This window comes from Bos taurus, chromosome 18 (genome assembly GCF_002263795.3).
Source record: "Bos taurus isolate L1 Dominette 01449 registration number 42190680 breed Hereford chromosome 18, ARS-UCD2.0, whole genome shotgun sequence".
In the NCBI taxonomy this organism is placed as follows: domain Eukaryota; kingdom Metazoa; phylum Chordata; class Mammalia; order Artiodactyla; family Bovidae; genus Bos; species Bos taurus.
Window position 1 is genome coordinate 54,700,800 of NC_037345.1, and position 20,352 is coordinate 54,721,151.

Consider the following 20,352-nt stretch of genomic DNA (forward strand, 5'->3'; position numbering starts at 1 on the left):
TGAAAAAATCTTCCATGAACATTTCTGTACAAGTCTTATGGTAGACATATATTTTCATTCTTTTGGATAAATACCTAGAGTGGATCTACTTATGAGGTTAAAATAACTCATCTTTATAGAAAACAGTCAAACTGTATTCCAGTGTGGGACAATGCCATTCCCACCAGAAAGTACAAGAGTTCCCAGTTGTTCCACAACCTCACCAACATTTGTGGTGTTGATCTTTTTCTTTGTTACCATTTTGGTGGTTATGTGTAGTATCTCCTTGTGTGTGTGTGTTTCCTTCTCCAGTGACAAAGACTATCTTTGTGCACTTATTGGCCATTTGTATATATTTTGTGCAGGATCTCTTTCAGCTATTTCATTACTGAGTTGGAGTCTTCCTTATGTATTCTGGATACACGTTCTTTGCCAGCTATAAGGTTTTGCAAATATCTTCTGACAGACTGTAGCTAGGATTTTCTTTAACTTGAAGTTTTTTGAAGGGTAGAAGTTCCGCATTCTAATTAAGTTTGATTTTTAAAAAGATTTTTTTTTTATTGGAAGACAACTGCTTTACAATATTGTGCTGGTTTCTGCCATATATCAATCAACCACAGGTGTACATGTTTCTTCCCTCTCGAACCTCCCTCCCTTCTCCCACCCCTATGGTTACTGCTGTCCGTGTCCCATTCAAGGAATCTTTGCCTGCTTCTTGAGGTCAAGAAAATATTTCTCCTTTTTTTCTAGGAGGGCAGACTTCTGTCCCCATATGTTGACTCTATGGCTGCCTATAGCCACTGGACCACCAGGGAAGGAAGCCCCAAGAAATGTATCTTTGATCTTTGTCACTCCTGGCATATGTGTCAGTCACTTAGTCATGTCCAACTCTTTGGGACCCCATGGAGTGTAGCCTACCAGGCTTCTCTGTCTATGGGATTCTCCAGGCAAGAATACTGGAGTGGGTTGCCATTTCCCCTCTCCAAGGGATCTTGCGAACTCAGGGATGGAACCTGGATCCTCTGCATTGCAGGCAGATTCTTTACCATTTTGAGCCACTAGGGAAGCTCATATGTCACTACTGACTTGAGTCTTGTTTCCTTTCTCCCAGCAGTGTTTTGTAATTTTTAGCTGGACAGTTAGTTGAAAGAAGAGATGACAGGATTTATGGGTGCATCTGATCTGTGTGTGAGGAGGAGGGGTATGCTGAGGAAAAAAGGGAGAAGGCAAGGCTGATTGCCAAAGTTTTCTTTTGGGTGTAGATGAGAAAAGAAAGCTATTTGCCTCAGGGGAGGAGTAGCCTGGGTTTAGACTCAGCTTAATTGACATCCCAGAACCACCTGCGTGACCTGAAACCCCCCTGCCCACACCTACCCAGCCTGGTGGGACTCTGGGTGGGAAAATTTGGGGGAAGTGATAGAGGAGCTGACACCTTCTCCTGGGGGCTTTTGAGGACTTGTTCCTTTTTTTTTTCATATGAGATCTTTAAAAAAAACTAATAATTAATTTAGCTGTGCTGGGTCTCTGTCGCTGCGAGGGCCTTTCTTTCGTTGCGGTGCTTGGACTTCTCTTTGCAGTGGCTTCTCTTGCTGTGGAGCATGAACTCTAGAGTGTAGGCTCAGTAGTTGCGGCGTATGGGCTTAGTTGCTCCGGGATTTTCCCGGACCAGGGATTGAACTGTGTCTCCTGCACGGACAGGTGGATTCTCCATCACTGAATCACCGGGAAGCCCCTTGTGTGGGATCTTAGTTCCCAGACCAGGGATCGAACATGTGCCCCCTATAGTGGAAGCACAGATTCTTGAACCCTGGACCTCCAGGGCAGCCCCCGAGGACCTGTTCTTTTCTTCCTCTCCCTGATGACCAGCTTTCTTTCCCCTCTCCGGTGGGCCAGGAGGGTCTGTTACAGGACTGGGTCCTCCCACCAGTAGCCTTTTGGCCGGTCAGTGAGGGTCAGGTGGCCCCTCCCTGTCTCCCTGTCACCCTTGGCTCAAGCTAATGAGACGGGTCCTGCTTCCCCAGCCAGGCTGCTGGCCTTAATCTCTCCTGGCAGGGGGTTGGTGGGGGGCGGTGAAGGAAGAAAGGGCCCCTTATGGTGAAACACAATGACCCAGCCACAAGGCGGGATTACTGAGATCTCACGCACGCACATAGGTAGGTGTTGGGATACATTGGGATGGGAAACAGACCCGCGTGGGGTCAGGAGCTCAGGGAGATATTTATATCCACACACACACACACCCTGAAAAGGACAGAGAGGAGAAAATTCAGAGAGAGGCAGAAACAAGGAGAGTCAGAAGTATAGATCAAGAAAGGTATCAAGATAGGGAGAAAGAACTGGAGGGGGAACTAGAGAGAAAGAAAGCAAGAATCAGAAGAAGAGACAGGGAAGAGGGAAAAACAAGAACAGAAATTGAAGTTTAAGAGGTTGGATGAAGGACAGAGGTGCTGGTGGGGTGGGGGAGAGACTGGAGTCACAGAGAGGCAAGTGTGTGTGTGTGTGTGTGTGTTAGTCGCTCAGTCGTGTCTGACTCTTTGTGACCCCATGGACTGTAGCCAGGCTCCTCTGTCCATGGAATTCTCCAAGCAAGAATACTGGAGTGGATTGCCATTCCTTTCTCCAGGGGATCTTCCCAACCCAGGGATTGAACCTGGGTCTCCCACTTTGCAGGCAGAATCTTTACCATCTGAGCCACTCGGGAAGCCCATATGCTTATAGACACAGAGAGACAAGGACAGAGACCAAAATCAAAACAGGAACAGGGACTCAGAGAGAGAGAATGAGAGAGATGGCAAGAGGGACCAAGACAGACAGAAAAACCAATAAAGACAGGACCAGAGGGACCCAGAGCTGAAGAATGAGAGAGGGGGTACTCAAGGCAGACTGGCAGGAGCCTTGAGGGTCAGAGCAAAAGGAAATGGAGGCACGGAAATCCCAAGCAAAGACGAAGGGCATGGAGGGAGGGAGGGACAGATGGAGATGACACAGGCAGAGAGAGAGCAGGGGTCGGGGGGAGAGGAAATGGGAGGAGAAGTTGATATCAAGGAGCGATAGAGATGGTTGGCTGGCATCACTGACTCAATGGACATGAGTTTGAGCAAACTCCGGGAGATGGTGAAGGACTGGGAAGCCTGGCGTGCTGCAGTCCACGGGGTCACAAAGAGTCAGACACGACTGAGCGATTGAACAGCAACAAGTGACAGAAGCCAAGGCAAAGAAAGAAGAAAAAGGGAAACTGAGGCAGAGCAGGAAACAACGGGGCCGTGCAGAGATGACTTAGTGGACAGACAGACTGCTGGGGAGAGGAAGGACGACCCAGGAGAGGGAGCCGGAGAGCCCCGCGCCCCTCGGTTCTCGAATGATCTCTCAGAACATCCCACCTTGCTCTCCTTCCTCTTTGATAGAACAACAGCCGAAGCTCGAGGGACTCCAGTTAGACCTAAGGAAGAACTTCCCTGAGGAGTACGGGCTCCTGGTCCCAGGGTGCTGGGGCCTCCCATCCCCATCAGCCCTAATTGCCAAGATGTCATGGTTGCGGGGGGCGGGGAGGGGGAGGAGAGGAGGGGATTAGGCAGACGGGCGCCCCTCCCCCTCCCCGCCAATGTCGACCTCCTGGCGCCCAGTCGAGTCCCCCACCCGGGGGCCAGGATTACCCTCCGAGATCCAGGCCACGGCAGATGACATCACTCCCAGCCAGGGCTTAAAATCTCCCCATGTGAGGGGACCCGTTTCCTTCAGCCCCTGCTGTCTGATGACTCCATCCCCGGGCCCCCCAGGAGAGCCCCGTCCCCACTCTCTGAAGGTGAGTGTCCACAGGAGCAGCCGAGGAAAGGGGATGGAGGAAAGTGGGGGCGAGAGAGGGGAGAGGAGGGCTCAGGACGTGGGTTCATTTTGTTCATGGCTGTGTTTTCAGGGTCTGGCATAGGGTTGAGGAGCGGGAGTGTATGATGTTGGCTGGATGATGGTACAGGGATCAGAGTGTCTGTCCTGACGTTTGGAGAAATACGGCAGCCGGGGGCAGCAAGGATGGCCAGGAGAAGCTGGCCCGTGGCACACAGACTCCGTCAGGGGCTGCCTGTTGGGGGGGTGGCATGACCAAACCCGCCAGCTCCCAGGGTTGGGCGCTTTTCACAGCCTGAAGGCAACTCCTTGGCTCATCTCCTTGTACTTTCCTTACAAGCTGGCACAGCCTGAAACTCCCTCTTCATGTGTGCGTTCATCTACTCAGTGCCCATCTCCCCCAGTGAACCTTGATTTCCTCCCAGCACCTGCTGTGTGGTTGGGATGCCTAAGTATTTGTTGAATAGATGGATGGAAGGATGGAGGGATGAGCGAAATAGAATCAGAGAGACACGTACACCGAGCGGGAAGGTTTTGTGGCTGCGGCAGGAAGGAGGAAGGGGAGACGAGGAGACTACCCCAGGGGCCTGGGGATGCGATAGTTTGGGGATGAAATGGGGGCAAATTGATTATTTGGGGACCTCGCTGTCTCCTGAGGCTCTGGCTTTCCCCGCATCCAATCCTGGGTGGTGAGCACGACCCCCAGGTTTTTCTCTCTTTTTTTAACGTTTAAACTTTTTATTTTGTACTGGAGTATGACCGATCAACAATGGTGTGATAGTTTCAGGTGGACAGCCAAGGGACTCAGCCCTACATACACGTGTATCCATTCTCCGCCAGACTCCCCTACCATCCAGGCTGCCACATAACATGGTCAGCTCCTTGTCTCTTGGGTGACCGAGCCAGTGCGGGCTGCAGAGATCCGACAAAACTGGGGGGTAGGTCTTGCTCGGACTGAGGTGGAGCCATGTAGGTCTGTGAGGTCACTCGGAGCCTCAGTTTCCTCATCTGCAAAGTGGGGACAATGACAAGTTGTTGTCATGATGCAGTCGGATGAGCCATGGGAAGCTCATGTCTCAGACCTGGGCTTGTTGTGAGTGCAGGGGAGAGGGCTGGCCTCATCCCACTTTGGGGGGTCCTGAGCATTTTTGGGGGATAAGGCAATGCTCTGAGATCCAAGATATCTGGGTTTTATTCCTGACTGTGCCACTCACCCCTGTGTGTCATCAGAAATGGACAGAACCCCCTTCAGCCTCAGTTCCCTCATCTGAGAAGTGGGCATGTGAGCTCCACAGGGGGCTGTGGGGAGCATCCTGAGGTCGTGTAGCTTGGTGGTTGGGAGGGCGCAGGCTGTAGGGGAGGGTGCTGGCTCTGCTGCCGGTGTATGTGATGGGACCCGGGACTCCGCTTCTCGGAGCCTCGGTGTCCTCCTTGGTGGCATGGAGGTGGCAGTAAGACCTGCCCCATGGGACGATTTCCCTGGGTCACTGTTCCTGGAGATCTTGTTCCTGAGCAGCTGGGGATTCCAACTGGAGGTCCTAATGGATGGAGGACTTTCTGCCTGTCTGGGGGCAGGTGCCTTCCTTCCCCAAGGCTTGGTTTCTCCAGCCATAGATTATCTTCAGGACGACCCACAAGGTGGGTGTGAGCCTTCAGACCTCACCTGTCCAAGCACCTGCTCAGGTGGGAGTCTGGCCCCAGAGCTGCTGAACCCCCGGAGCCCTGAGCAATAGCTTCAGGCCCCACTCTACTGTTTGGGACTATGAAACATCACTGCCATGAAATTCACCTGGCAGGATGATAAAGGGTCGCTGTCAGGCTCACTGCAAATTCTCAATGAAAGATGGACACTGTGGTTGTTGTCTGTGCTCTTGGAGGTTGTACACACAAAGCCTGTTTGGAGGAGAGAAGTCCCGGAAGGTCTGATATCATCGACCACCTCATCTAGCTGCCAGACCCAGAGGAGGGCTTCAGTGGGTGTCTGACATCACTTATGTTCTTATTGTTCTTTGCTGATGTCTTGTCCACCACACGCTTGCTTATTGGATGATCTGTAGAGTGGGCAAACCCTCAACCTTGGAGGTCATTATCATTATCAGCTGCTTGACTCAGGTTTCCTGCCTGTAGAATGGGATGCTCCCAGGACGAGAGATCTAGGCTTTCCTGGAAGACCAACCCCTTAGCCGGGCAACTCGATGCAGATCCCTGGTGAAGACAGTAGAAATGGATCTTTTTTAAAAATTATTTATTTATTTTTGGTTGCTCTTGGTCTTCCTTGCTGCACAGGCGCTCTCTAGCTTCGGTGAGCAGGGGCTACTCTTTGTTGAGATGCATGAGCTTCTCACTGCAGTGATTTCTCTTGATTTGAAGCACAGCTCTAGGGCATGCAGTCTCAGTAGCTGTGACTCACGGGCTTGATTGCTCCAAGGCATGTAGAATCTTCCCAGATCAGGGATCGAACCTGTGTCTCTTGCATTGGCAGGCAGATTGCTATCCACTGTACCACCAGGGAAGCCCTAGAAATGGATGCTTTTGTTCCAAGCTCTGCAAACTGTCCTTAGAGGGCAAGTTCAGCAGGCTCCCTGTTTCCCTTTTCTCATGAGGGTCTGATGAAATATCATCAGTCCTTGGAGGAAAGGAAGGTGACAGAGGGGATCCAGGCTGGGAACTGGGAGAACAGGACCTCCACGAGGGTGGTCCCCACTCACAGCCTGAGTGAGCCAGGCAAGTCCCAGCACCTGAGTCTGCAGATGTTCTCAATTATAAAATATGAACATAATAGTAATACTGTCTCTAAGACCCAGGCTTGGGCTGAGGACTCAATGCCGTGTTGCACTGGGAAGTCTTGTGTATTAGTTATCTGTGGCTGTGTAACAAGTTAACCCCAAACCTAGCAGCTTAAAACAAATACATATTCATGATGTTGTATAGTTTCCTAAAGGAAATAAACCTTGAATATTCATTGGAAGGACTTATGTTGAACCTGAAGCTCCAATCCTTTGGCCACCTGATGTGAAGAGCCAACTCATTGGAAAAGACCCTGATGCTGGGAAAGATTGAAGGGAGGAGAAAGGGGATGATGAGGACGAGATGGTTGGATGGCATCACTGACTCAATGGACATGAGTTTGAGCAATCTTTGGGAGATGGTGAAGGACAGGGAAGCCTGGCGTGCTACAGTCCATGGGGCCACAAAGAGTCGAACACGACTGAGTGACTGAACAACGGACAAAAGTTTCTGAGGTCACAGGAATCCAGGGACAGCATCACTGGATGAGTCTGGCTCAGGGTCTCTCTTCCTGTTGTAGTCGGATGTCAATCAGGGCTGCCGTCACTTGAAGGGTTGACTGAGGCTGGACAGTCAGATTCCTGGGAGTTCATTCCCATGGCTGTCGGCAGGAGGCCTCAGTTCTTGCCGTACAGACCTCGCCACAGGACTGCACAAGCATATTCGGCACAACAGCTGCTTTGCTAGATAGAGAGAGAGGGCCGGCCTCAGAGGTCACACTGTCATTTCCACAATATCTTATTGGTTGCACATGCAGCCGTGCTCCGTGGGAGGAGCCAACTCTAGGGTGTAAATACGAGTCATTATCTAGGACACCCCTTGATTCTTAGGGTTTATGTGTTGTTTCTACTTTTATGATTAGTATCGACACCGAGCGTCCCCGAGACCTTTCCATCAGGTCCCACCCACTCTCAGTCCACTTTCCATCCTGATCACTCTGCTCCAGTAGGGCTGGACACCTTGGTTCTCCTCCCACGAGATGAAACGATTCCAGCCTCAGACCTTTGCACCTGCTGCTCCCTCTGCCTAGAGACCTCTACCCCGAGATCCTCTCACAGCAGATGCACAGTCCTTCGTTTTGCAGCCCCAAATTCACCTCCTTAGAGAGAGGTCTTCCCTGATCATGCTTCCCCAGAGCATGCTTGAGCAGTCCTGTGGTGAGATCTGCGTGGCAAGAACTGAGGCCTCCTGCCAACAGCCATAAGAATGAACCCCAAGGAATCTGACTGTCCAGCCTCAGTCAAGCCTTCAAGAGATGGCAGCCCTGATTGACATCTGACTTCCCTGATCATTCACCTAAATCAGACGACTCACCCTCACCTCAAACCCCATCATTCTCTTATTTTGTTGTTCATTGTTCAGTCACTAAGTTATGTCCGACTCTTTACGACCCCATGGACTGCAGCACGCCAGGCTTCCCTGTCCTTCACCATCTCACGGAGCTTGCTCAAACTCATGACCATTGAGTCGGTGATGCCATCCAACTATCTCATCCTCTGTCTTCCCTTTCTCCTCCTGCCTTCAATCTTTCCCAGTATCAGGGTTTTTTCCAATGAGTTGGTTCTTCTCACCAGGTGGCCAGAGTACGGGAGCTTCAGCTTCAGCATCAGGTCTTTCAATGAATATTCAAGGTTGATTCCCTGTGGGATTGACTCATTTGATCTCCTTGCTGTCCAAGTGACTCTTAAGAGTCTTCTCTAGCAACACAGTTTGAAAGCAACTCAGCCTTCTTTATGGCCCAACTCTCACATCTGTACATGACTGCCAGAAAAACCATAGTTTTGACTATATGACCTTTGTTGGCAAAGTGATATCTCTGCCTTTGAATATGCTGTCTGGGTTTGTCATAGCTTTCCTTCCAAGGAGTAATCATCTTTTAATTTCTTACTACCCCATTTAATTTTCCTTGGAGTTCTTGAAAGTCTCTGGAAGCATTTTGAGTTTCTTAAGAAAAGTCTATTTCCTTGTTCGATGTTGATTTCCCTGATCAGAACCTCAAATTTCAATCCCATGAGAGCAGAGATGCTGTGTGTCTTATTTCTTATTGTCTCCCTAGACCTTAGAGCATGATTGATTTTCAAAAAGTATTTACTGAGTGGACAGCAGAACTTCAATTTATGATAAACGAAACTCAAATGAGGGTTGAGAAGGACAGGGCAGTGAGAGAAGGATGAGGTGGGAGCTCACATAAACACCATCCAATTGTAAGCATTTATTTATTTTGCAAATATTTATTGGGCATGCTGGGGACACCCCAGGGACTAAAATGTTCCTAGTCTCCATTCTCAGGTAGCTGGATTAGGGGAGACAGACAGGCAAACATATTTATAAATATGTCATATTTAGTATGTGTGATTCCTGAAGAACAGGAGAAAGTGTGTGTGTGTGTGTGAGAGAGAGAGAGAGAGAGAGAGACATCCTGTTTAGGGTGTGGGCTGGCTCTCCTGGGAAATTATGTTTAAGCTGTGTCCTCGAGAAGAAGGGGTTAGTTAGCTGGTGAGAGGGGGTTTGGGGCTGGGAGAGAGGCATTCCTGGCCCAGAACAGTTATTGGAAGTTTCTGGAGAGGCTGAGAGGTCTCCTGAGGTCATCTTAACTAGGGCGATAGGGAGCCCTGGAGAGCGTCTCTCTCTCTCTTTTAAATAGGTGGTATTGTTGGCTTTGTTGTTGAAAGGGTAATTTACACACACGTGGTTAAAAAGGAATCCAAACTGTAAAACAAGGTATGGATACAACACAGCTCCTCAGAGGCAGCCACTTTTACTGAATATTGTGTCCTTCTTCCTGGGAATGTTCTATGCAGTAGGAATATATAAGTATATGTATATATGCTGTGCTCAGTCGCTTCAGTCATGTCCAACTCTCTGCGACCCCATGGACCGTAGCCCACCAGGCTCCTCTGTCCGTGGGATTCTTCAGGCAAGAATACTGGAGTGGGTTGCCATTTCCTCCTCCAGGGGATCTTCCCCACCCAGGGACTGAACTTGTGTCTGTTAAGTCTCCTGCATTGGCAGGCAAAAATATATGTATGTATATATTTTTAAAAACCACAAGTGGTAGCATGCTATACACACTGTTGTTTTCCTTTGATATATATATACACATATATAGTATATATAATTTAGTAATAAATGATATCTACTATACACAGCACTGCACTTTTTTCCCTTTGAATATACGTTGTATATATAATGTGGTTTTTGTTGTTTAGTTGCTTAGTTATGTCCAAATCTTTTGTGACCCTATGCACTGTAGTCTGCCAGGCTCCTTTGTCTATGGGATTTCCCAGTCAAGAATACTGGAGCAGGTTGCCATTTCCTGCTCCAGGGGATCTTCCCCACCCAGGGGTTGAACCTGTGTCTCCTGCATTAGCCGGCTGATTCTTTTACCACTGAGTCACCAGGGAAGCCCATAATTTGGTAAAATATGATATCTAATACACAGACACACACCCCTGTATTGCCAAAATGTAATAAAAAAATAAAAAACCTGACTCTTAGGCACATGTCATAAGCCAAAAACAAAGATTGAAGTCGTGAACCGGCTGTTTCCAAGGAGAATTCAAGGAAGAGAGGTTAATACTGTTATTCGGAAAAGGTGTGCTGAAAAAAGCTGGTCAGGTTAGGTACAAAACTAGTTCAAGTTCTACAGGCAGCAAAACTGTAACCCTGAGGTTATCTTTTCTACCAGAGACAAATCATTGGCAACCAAGCATCTGAAAGTTGCCAGTGTCTGGATCCTAATCAACAGTGAAGAATCAATTGAGCAAGGGTACAGTCCCCTAGAAAAGGAACCAATGCTTGGGTTGGTTGTCTAGATAACCAGGAGGTGACTTGCTGTCAACCATTTGTCTCATTGCTAAGTTTAGGATAATCTTTTTTTTTAATTTATTTATTTGGCTGTGCTGGGTTTTAGTTGCAGCCCACTGGCTCCGGAGCACATAGGCTCAGTAGCTGCGGTGCTCAGGCTTACCTGCCTCACAGCATGTGGGATTTTAGTTCCCCGACCAGGGATCGAACCCACATCCCCTGCATCGGAAGGTGGATTCTTAACCACTGGACCACCAGGGAAGTCCCAGGATAATCTTTCCTTAACTATATACTAGAGGTCGATTCAAGTCCATTCACAGAGAATTATAGTTTTTAATGACTTTATAGTACTCTCTTGCCCGGATGTGCCATAATCGTAACATAACTTACTTAAATTACATAACTTACTATGTCCCCTTTGGTGAACGTATAGGGTGCTTCCACACTGTGGCAATTATAAATATGCTGCATTAAAAATCCTAGCTTGGGTGGGGAGGGATAAATTAGGAGTTTGGGATTAACAGAAACGCACTACGATATATAAAGGAGAGAAACAACAAAGACCCACCGTAGAGCGCAGGGAACTCTATTCATTACCTTGTAATAAGCTGTAATGGAAACTAATATGAAAAAAATACAGAACTGAATCACTTTGCTGTGTACCAGAAACCAACACAACATTGTAAATGAACTATACTCCAATAAGAAGTATCCGAGCATAAAATCTATGCAAATGTCCGCTTGCAAATCATAATAACCGCCACAGTTTTGTAGCATTTGCTGCATGTCAGGTGCTATTTTAAGTATCAGATGCACAATAATTCATTTGACCCTCACATCAGCCTAAAGATGTAAGTTGTATTGTTCGTTCCCATCTTCTGATGAGGTGGCCGAGGCACCTTGAAGGTGAATTGCTGGGACCGAGGAAAGACTGCGTTTTTCTTTGATAAATGTTTGCAGTTTGTTCCATCCGCACTGTCGCCCATCTGACACGAGAAGCCTGTTCTGAGGCCAGCCCTGGAGTTACCAAGCCTCTTTGATCTTTGCCAACTTGATGGGTCAAAAATAGTCATGGGAGATCATTACATGCCGTCATTTGACTGTGACTCCCTTGGGGTCACTAACCATCCCGACTTGTCTGGGACTTTTCAGATTTGTCACTGAAATCCCACATCCCTATAAAGCTCTCCATCCCCGGCAGACTGAGACCACTGGTCACTCTACTTGTCATGATTCTGTGTGAGGCTGAACATCTTTTTTGAGGTCCTAGGGGTTGGGAAGTTCCCCTGGAGAAGGCCATGGCAACCCACTCTAGCATTCTTGCCTGGACAATCCCATGGACAGAGGAGCCTGGAGGGCTACAGTCCACGTGTTGCAGAGTCGGACACGACTGAGCAACTAACACTAACACACGGGGAGGGGAAAGGTCTTGGACAAGGGAGTAGGTCAGAAGATTTTTTAAAGGATAGAGTAGAAATAAGAGCTTCCATTTAGAATGCTCATTGCAGCTTTTGATCTTGGCTTTACAGAGCCCCAGTGACACTTTGACGACCTTAAGCAGAGGGCTGTTTTATAGGTGAGGAAACCCAGGCACAGAGTGGGGGAATAAGTTGCCAAAGGTCACATATCTAGGAAGAGAGTGAGGCGGTGATGAACTGGGGAGTTTGTGAGCACCCATCCTTTTCTTGCAGGCCCCCTGACCTGGGCCCTAGCATCCCCGAAGATCATGATGGCGTATATGAACCCGGGGCCCCACTATTCCGTCAACGCCTTGGCCCTGAGTGGCCCCAGTGTGGATCTGATGCACCCAGCTGTGTCCTACCCCAGTGAGTACAGTCGTCCTCCCCGCCCCCCACCCCCAGCTGGCCCCCATCTTCTGGGGTCCCTTGCCCTCAGGAAGAGGATGGGTACTTACAAGAGTGACATCAGGGCCATACACCAGCCAAATGGGCTCAACTGTAAATGCAGAGCACCACCCCACATGTCTCAGGGATGCAGGAAAGCATCTGGGTCTTCAGAGAAATTTAGGACAGTGGTTCCGTCTCGGGTGAGGGAGGGAAGCCATCTGGAAGGGGGACCCAGAGGAATTCCCATCTGTCAGCATGCTTTATTTCTTAGCGAAGGAAGCGTTCTATTTTTGATGGTATTATTCTTTTATTAAGTTGACCATTACGGTCCTGCCTCTTTCATAGGCTGGATATCCCCAAATGGCTGGATATCCCAAATGTCGTGTTTCAAGTGAATGTCTTAGTGCAGAAGAAATTTTAGAAAGGGGATAAAAACCAAACTCATATACCTTCTTACACAGGTAAAGCCAGTTCTCCTCGGGGTGAGGCAAGAGTCCCCCTAAGGACAGGCAAAGGGAGAACCCATTTCCCAGGGGGACAGAGTGAGGTCTAGAAGTTGAGGGAATCAGCACCCCCTTAGTTTGGGCAGAAGAACACCCAGAAGAGGCTTGTCGGCATCCCACGCCTTCTCAGGACCTTGCGTCAACAGATGCAGAGAGTGGGGTCTCAGGTCACCCGAAGGTCCTGCTTTTCTGTCCTCACCCCAGGCGCCCCAAGAAAGCAACGGCGAGAACGGACCACCTTCACGCGAAGCCAGCTGGAAGAGCTGGAAGCCCTGTTTGCCAAGACTCAGTACCCGGACGTGTATGCCCGTGAGGAGGTGGCTCTGAAGATCAACCTGCCTGAGTCCAGGGTTCAGGTGGGGTGTCCTGGTTCCTGGGATCCAGAGCGGAGGGAAGAGGGAGAGGTCACAGAGGAAGAGCTGAAGTCATGCAGCGTCCTGTTAATCCCCCATCCCCATTACTTCACTGGCTTCCTCTCTTGCACGCCTATCCCTTCTCTACTCCATCGGCCCTGCCCCCGGTCCTTCCTTTAGCATTCCCACCAAGAACACTCTCTGCTCCCTCTACCTGGAAGATATGTTCCCTACACCCTGTTCAAGTCTTTGTTTATCAACCAATCTAGTCACCTTGCCAGTCAATGAGACCTACACCGCCCTTGGCATTAGAAGCTGCAGCTTTTTCCCGCCATCCCAACTCTGCTACTCCGCCTCACTCTGCTCAATTGGTTCTCCCATAGCATTTATCACTTTCTAAAATTCTATGTGATTTCCTTCCTTACCATTTATTTATATGCTGTCTCTCTCAACTAGAATGTCAGCTTCACTGCTGTGTGCCCAAAGGAGTAGAAGAATACATGTTTATTAAATAATTGAATGGATGGGTGGATGGATGGATGCATGGATGGATAAATGTATATGTGTGTGTTTGATTGTATGTATGTATGATGTATATATGAATGTATATATGCTTGTTTGTATGATAATATGTGTACGTATGTACATAGGATTGGAAAGATGAAAGTGTGTATCATTGTATGTGAAGTAAAAGTGTCAGTCTCTCAGTCATGTCAGACTCTGCGACCCCATTGGCTGTAGCCCACCAGGCTCCTCTGTCCATGGAATTCTCCAGGCAAGAACACTGGAGTGGGTAGCCATTCCCTTGATCAAAGCCAGGTCTCTTGCATTGCAGGCAGATTCTTTATCATCTGAGCCATCAGGGAAGCCCATCATTGTGTACATTATATACAACTGTACTTATGCATGATTGTTATGTGTGTGCATATGATTAGATGGTGAATGTACATATGTATGATTGTATGTCTCCATGTATATATGAATGATTAGGTGGGCAGATGAATGTATAGGTGTATATTTGTATGTTACATGATAGCAGGTATGTACATATGATTGGCTGGAAGAATGTGTATATATGTGTGTAATTATGTATGTACACACAAATGTATTCATGTACAATTGTGTCTATTGTATATGATGGTATGTGTGTGACTGTACAACTGTATATATAAATAATTGGGTGGATGGTGGATGAATAGAATGCCCCATGTTGTAGTTTAGCTGCTCAGTCGTGTCTGACTCTTTGTGACACCACGGACTGTAGCCCACCACGCTCCTCTGTCCAAGGGATTTCCCAGGCAAGAATGCTGGAGTGGGTTGCCATTTCCTTCTCCAGGGAATCTTCCTGACCAAGGAGCCCCAAGTCTCCTGCATTGGCAGGCGGATTCTTCACCCCTGAGCCCCCTGGGAAGCCCCCAGAGTGCCCCACAGCCGATTGCAAAGTGGAGAGTTATGACTCCGGCATGCTTCACGGATAGGCATCACCAGTCCTGGGCATCATGAAGGCTCCCCTGGGCCTCCTGCCCACTCACCCTCCCTCATCTCCCCTCTTGCCCCCCAGGTTTGGTTCAAGAACCGCCGGGCTAAATGTCGGCAGCAGCGGCAGCAGCAGAAACAGCAGCAGCAGCCCCCAGGGGCGCAAGCCAAGGCTCGTCCTGCCAAGAGGAAGGCAGGCACATCCCCGAGGTCCTCCACGGATGTCTGTCCAGACCCCCTGGGCATCTCAGATTCCTACAGCCCCCCTCTCCCCGGGCCCTCGGGCTCCCCCACCACGGCCGTGGCCACAGTGTCCATTTGGAGTCCGGCCTCCGAGTCCCCTTTGCCCGAGGTGCAGCGGGCAGGGCTAGTGGCCTCGGGCCCCTCTCTGACCTCAGCGCCCTACGCCATGACCTACGCCCCTGCTTCTGCTTTCTGCTCTTCTCCCTCAGCCTATGGGTCGCCAAGCTCCTATTTCAGTGGCCTGGACCCCTACCTGTCTCCCATGGTGCCCCCATTGGGGGGCCCGGCCCTCAGCCCCCTTTCAGGCCCCTCCGTGGGGCCCTCCCTGACCCAGTCCCCCACCTCCCTGTCAGGCCAGAGCTATGGCACTTACAGCCCTGTGGACAGCTTAGAGTTCAAGGACCCCACGGGCACCTGGAAATTCACCTACAACCCCATGGACCCCCTGGACTACAAGGATCAGAGTGCCTGGAAGTTTCAGATCTTGTAGAAGACACTCCTCTCTCCCTCTCTTGTCCCCCCTGCACATTGTCCCAACCTGCCCTGGGACAGCATCCCGGGGGAAGTGGCAGAAGTCCTTCCAAAGGTCACGGCCTCTTTGGCTCCAGTGACCAACACAGTCCACCCCTTTCCTCCCGGGGAGCTCGATAGGTCTTAGTCATCCTCTCAACCCCAAGGTGGTCTCATACAGAGTCCAGCTGGCATTTCAAACCGTGAGCCCCAGACTCCAGAAACTGGTGCTGAGAACTCACCCTGAGATGAAATTAAACCAAACTTGCAGTTGACCCGGGGTCGTGTGTAGGTCAGAAAATCACAGTGCTGTTGAACAAACAGGTAGGGAGGCTTGATTCCTTAACTTTCCATTCGGGGACACTTCTGTAGCTCATGGGTAGAGATCCTTCTAGAAATTCCAAAGACAGACTTTACGAAGCCCCAGGATGGAACCTTTAGGCCAACTATACTGTTAAGTTCAGAAATTCATTTGGCAATTTTCCAGATTTCACAGACGTCAGGTTTACATGATAGGTTTAGGGGGCTACACACACACACACACACACACATGTATTTTCTTCTTCTTGTTAGTTTCTTCTTAAAGACATTTCATCATTCATTCACGACACTGGAAATGGGCATATCTGGTGGAAGAATGGAAGGCAAGTTGCCTGTTTCACGTCTGGTTTGTTTTCTTTCGTTTTAGCATTTTTTTTAAAGGTGAACTTCACCTAAACACTGGAAGAATCACGGTTGCTGCATGGGGTACACCAGCTATGACTGTGGCTATTTCCAAGAGAAGAAGAGGTGGACAGGCTTCCCACCTGTAAATATACAAGAGACGGGGGTGGGGCAAGAGAAATGGATTTGGGGGCAGCCCCACATCCCGCACTCACACTCCCTCTTTTAGAGGTTTTGTTTTCAGTTTCGACTATGGGGTTGGACTATAAATAGAGCTTGGCCTGGGAAATTTTCCTGGGGCCGCACTGTATTTATTTGAATACAGCCTGACCCATGGCCACAGAGACAAGCAGTGTAAGGCTCTGAAGAAGGATGCAGGCATTCCAACACTCTTGGAAGTTTGGTACTTTGGCACCTATTTTCTCAATCTGAGTTCTTTTATTTTTGGGTAGGGGAGGCAGGAGCCACGAGCCATTCACTGGTGGGTTTCACAAGGCCAGGAGTGAAAGAAAGTAGCATGGGAAGGAAGTGGTATGCTGGGAGGTGCTTAACAATGAGCTCTGGAAGGAAGAGGAAATCCTGGTTTGTCGTTGCCCATTTCTGTGGTGTAAATACTCCCACTGTGGCTGATGTCAAGGCATCAGGCTGAGGTCCCTGAACTTAGGAAGAGACACTTACCGTCTGTGCTCACTAGCCAGGACAAGCTGGCTCCAGGCCCCCAGGGCAGAAAGCAAGGTCAGGAGGAGGGGCACGATGCAAAGAGAGACTGGGTGGCATCAGATGATGCCAGGTCAGGAGGAACCATGAGCGGCACCCTGAGATCACTAGAGCCCCCAAAGATGGCTTACACATCATCTCTCCTGGGTCTGGGAGATTAGACCCAGAATCCACTGTGGGAAGTGATATCTAAACAGAGAAAGACAACATATATTGACATACGGGGTGGATGTCAATCCCCCATCCAGGCAAAAATTTGTCAGGGAGGGGCAGGTAGGAGACGGCACTGTGCTCTGGATCTGTGTAAACTCTGGGACCAGGATGCAGTGTCCATTAGGCATTTTGCAGAGGCCCCCACACTCTTTGCTGGAGGCTGGGGTCTCAGGTGTGAGTAGAGTCTCTCCCTGCCTCACCAAGTTCTCCATTCACAGAGAAGGGCGTGTCTTATACAAATGATTCAGAGGCAGTAATAGAATGGGCCAGGGTGGGGGGACCACAGACTCAGGCCAACGGGAGTAAGACTCTAAGAGCGCCCCACCCCCCACAACTTCCTGGGGTCTTCTGAGAGTTCTCTAGGAGTTGGACAGAGGAAGGAGTCAAATCTTTCAGGAGATTCCAGGTTCCTTCTCATGGGCCAGTCTCCTGAAGGCTGGTTCTTCAGCTATCCCTTAGGGATTCCTAAAGCCAGGAAGAGTGTCAAAGGAAGTGGGAACAGAACAAGAGGGCTCCCTCTTTCTGTGTCGGTCCTCTGTCCTCCCCTTGCCCACTCACTGGAGCTCCAGGTCTCCCTTCGCTGGCCACCTGTGGAGTGAAAATGATTAAAATGTTGGATCCTGCTTAAAGTCTGGGTGATTTTTTGTTTGTTTGTTTCCGTGGAGGGGCCTGGAGGTAAAAACGTCTGTCTTTGGGGCCATGGGTGTGTCCATGTGGTTTCTCTGTCTGCTCACTGTCTTTTCTGTTACATCTCTGTAAAGCTAATTAAGCAGGAATATGGGCTTCAGACAGCCAGCTTCCACCTGCTATGACCCCTCGCTGCAAGGGGGCGGTGCCCATGCTTCCTGCCTCAGTGGTCCACAGGAGGATTAAAGTAGCTTGGAAAGGGAGTGGTGTGCTGGGAGGTGCTTAGCAATTGGCTCTCGAAGGAAGAGGAATTCTTGGAGCCCTCCCCATCAGGCTCCAAGGCTCTGCAGCTTCATCTCGCACCTCCCTCTTCCGCCTTCCATCCTTGCCACCTTCCCTTCCATCCCTTCTCCCATTCTGGTCACTTTCAGTTTCCCACCATTTCTCTTCTGTCTCTTGTCTTTCTCTCTCTTTTTTCCCCACTCCCCTTTTTCCTTCTTGACTGTCAAATCTCAGACTCCAAGGTCCACATTTGTTTTTGCTGGTTTTTAACTTGTTCTTTCTTTCCTCTTCTTCTCTTATCCTTAGCCTTTCTGTTTCTCCAACTCCAGGTCTTCAATCTCTGCTAATGCCCCTCTCATTCGCTGGATCCTGGGTTAAAATGTGTGTGTGTATTTAACAGAGAGCTAATGCGGTCAGACAGACTTGCTGTTTGAGCCTGGCTCAGCCACGTCTGGTCCTATGACCTTGGGCAATCCGTTCCTCCCAACTTCAGTTTCCCCCTCGGTAACGTGAGACGTTGAGGAGACCCACCTCGAGAGAATTAAATGATGTCATTTTGTTAAGTATTTGGCCCTGAGGTCTGGTCCACGGTAAGAGCCCAATAAGTGTTTATTTGTATAGTAAAATGAATATCACATAAAAGTGACCATTATTATCATTTTAAAGTGTGCAACTCAACGGTATTAAACACATTCACAGAAGAAACAAGACATAAAAGGCTCTATATCAAATGAATCCCTTTATGTGAAATATTCAGAAGAGGCAAATCCCTGGAAATGGAAAACAGATTTTTGTTTGCTGGGGGGAGGGGACATTGGGAAGGAACTGCTTAATGGGTAAGAGAGTTTCTCTCTGGGTTGATGGAAAAGTTCTGGAATTAGATAGGATACAGCAATTCCACTCCTTAGTCTATTGTGAAAGTCGCTCAGTCATGTCCGACTTTTTGTGACCCCATGGACTGTAGCCCGCCAGGCTCCTCTGTCCATGGGATTGTCCAGGCCAGAACACTGGAGTGGGTAGCAGTTCCCTTCTCCAGGGGATCTTTCTAACCCAGAGATCAAACTCAGGTCTCCTGCACTGCAGGTGGATTTTTTGCCATCTGAACCACTAGGGAAGCCCAAGAATCCTGGAGTGGGTAGCAGTTCCCTTCTCCAGGGGATATTCCCGATCCAGGAATCAAACTGGGGTCTCCTGCATGGCAGGCGGATTCTTTATGAGCTGAGCCAAGAATTGAAAACAGGTGTTCAAAAAGGTGTGCTCTTGTGTTCACAGCAGCGCTATTCACAATAACCAAAAAGATGGGAATAGTCTGGATGTCTACCTTGAAGACATTATGCTAAATGTATATCTTAACCTAGCATTTCCCCTGAAGTTGTACTTGCGCCCTTCATAGCAGCTTTATTCATAATGGCCTCCACCTGGAAACGGTCCAAATGTCCATCAATAGGTGAATGGCTTAAAAAAAGCTGGTGAATCTAGAGAATGTCTTTAGCAATAGAGCGGAATGAACTCCTGGTGTGCAGATCAACTGGATGAATAACACAATAATGAGTGGAAGAAACCAGGTTCCAAGCAGTGTATATAGTATGATTCCACTTTCATGAAATTCTAGACAAGATAAAACCAGTGGCAGAAGGTGATTAGTGATTAGCAGGAGCTGGGGAATCAATAGATCATATTCACCACAAAGGGACAGAAGGGCTTCCCCTTTAAAAAGATTAAAATTTTTTTTGGCCACACCACTTGGCATGTGGGATCTTAGTTCCCCAACCAGGGATCGAACTGGTATCACCTGCTTCGGAAGCATGGAGTCTTAACCACTGGATCACCAAGGAACCCTCCCAAAGGGGCTCTTTTTTGAGGTGCTAGAAATATCCTCTCGGAGAAGGCAATGGCACCCCACTCCAGTACTCTTGCCTGGAAAATCCCATGGATGGAGGAGCCTGGAAGGCTGTCCATGGGGTCCCTGAGGGTCGGACGTGACTGAAGTGACTTAGCAGCAGCAGAAACATCCTCTATCTTGACTATGGGGGTATTTCCGTGACTGTATATGATTGCCCAAACTCATCAAACTGCATGGTTAAAATGGGTGGAATTTATAGTATATGAATTATACCTCAATAAATTGGAAGGGAAAGAAAAGAAAAACTTACTCAGCAGGTACTATTTGCCAGCACTGGAGAAAGTTAGTCCTAACTCTTCACATTCTCAAAGCAATCTACCAGAGAGATGCTATTATTATCAGATAGATGCTATGATCATCTTCACTTCACAAATGAGCAAACCGAGGCAGAGGCAGGTCAGGTGACCTGCCCATGGTCCCACGACCAGGAAGAGATAAGAACTGAGATGTGCACGCCTCGTGCTGGAAGGCAGACCCTCCGGACCCTCCTGGCATTTCCCCCCTCTTCCCCAGTTTTGACCCTGCCTCTCCTTGCTTCTCTCCCGCCTGTCTCTTTCTTCTTTGGTCTCAAGCTCAAGTGTTATTTCTCTCTTCCTCTGTCT

The 20,352-nt window shown here is 49.0% G+C and overlaps 1 protein-coding gene across 1 annotated transcript; it reads left to right on the top strand.

The window, feature by feature from the left end:
- Positions 1 to 3,734: 3,734 nt before the first annotated feature.
- CRX (cone-rod homeobox) lies at positions 3,735 to 15,332 on the top strand. The gene is given in 4 exon segments (NM_173904.2): positions 3,735 to 3,781; positions 12,105 to 12,239; positions 12,968 to 13,119; positions 14,678 to 15,332. Coding segments are annotated over 3 exon segments (900 nt in total). The 5' UTR covers positions 3,735 to 3,781; positions 12,105 to 12,139; the 3' UTR covers positions 15,326 to 15,332.
- Positions 15,333 to 20,352: the final 5,020 nt, after the last annotated feature.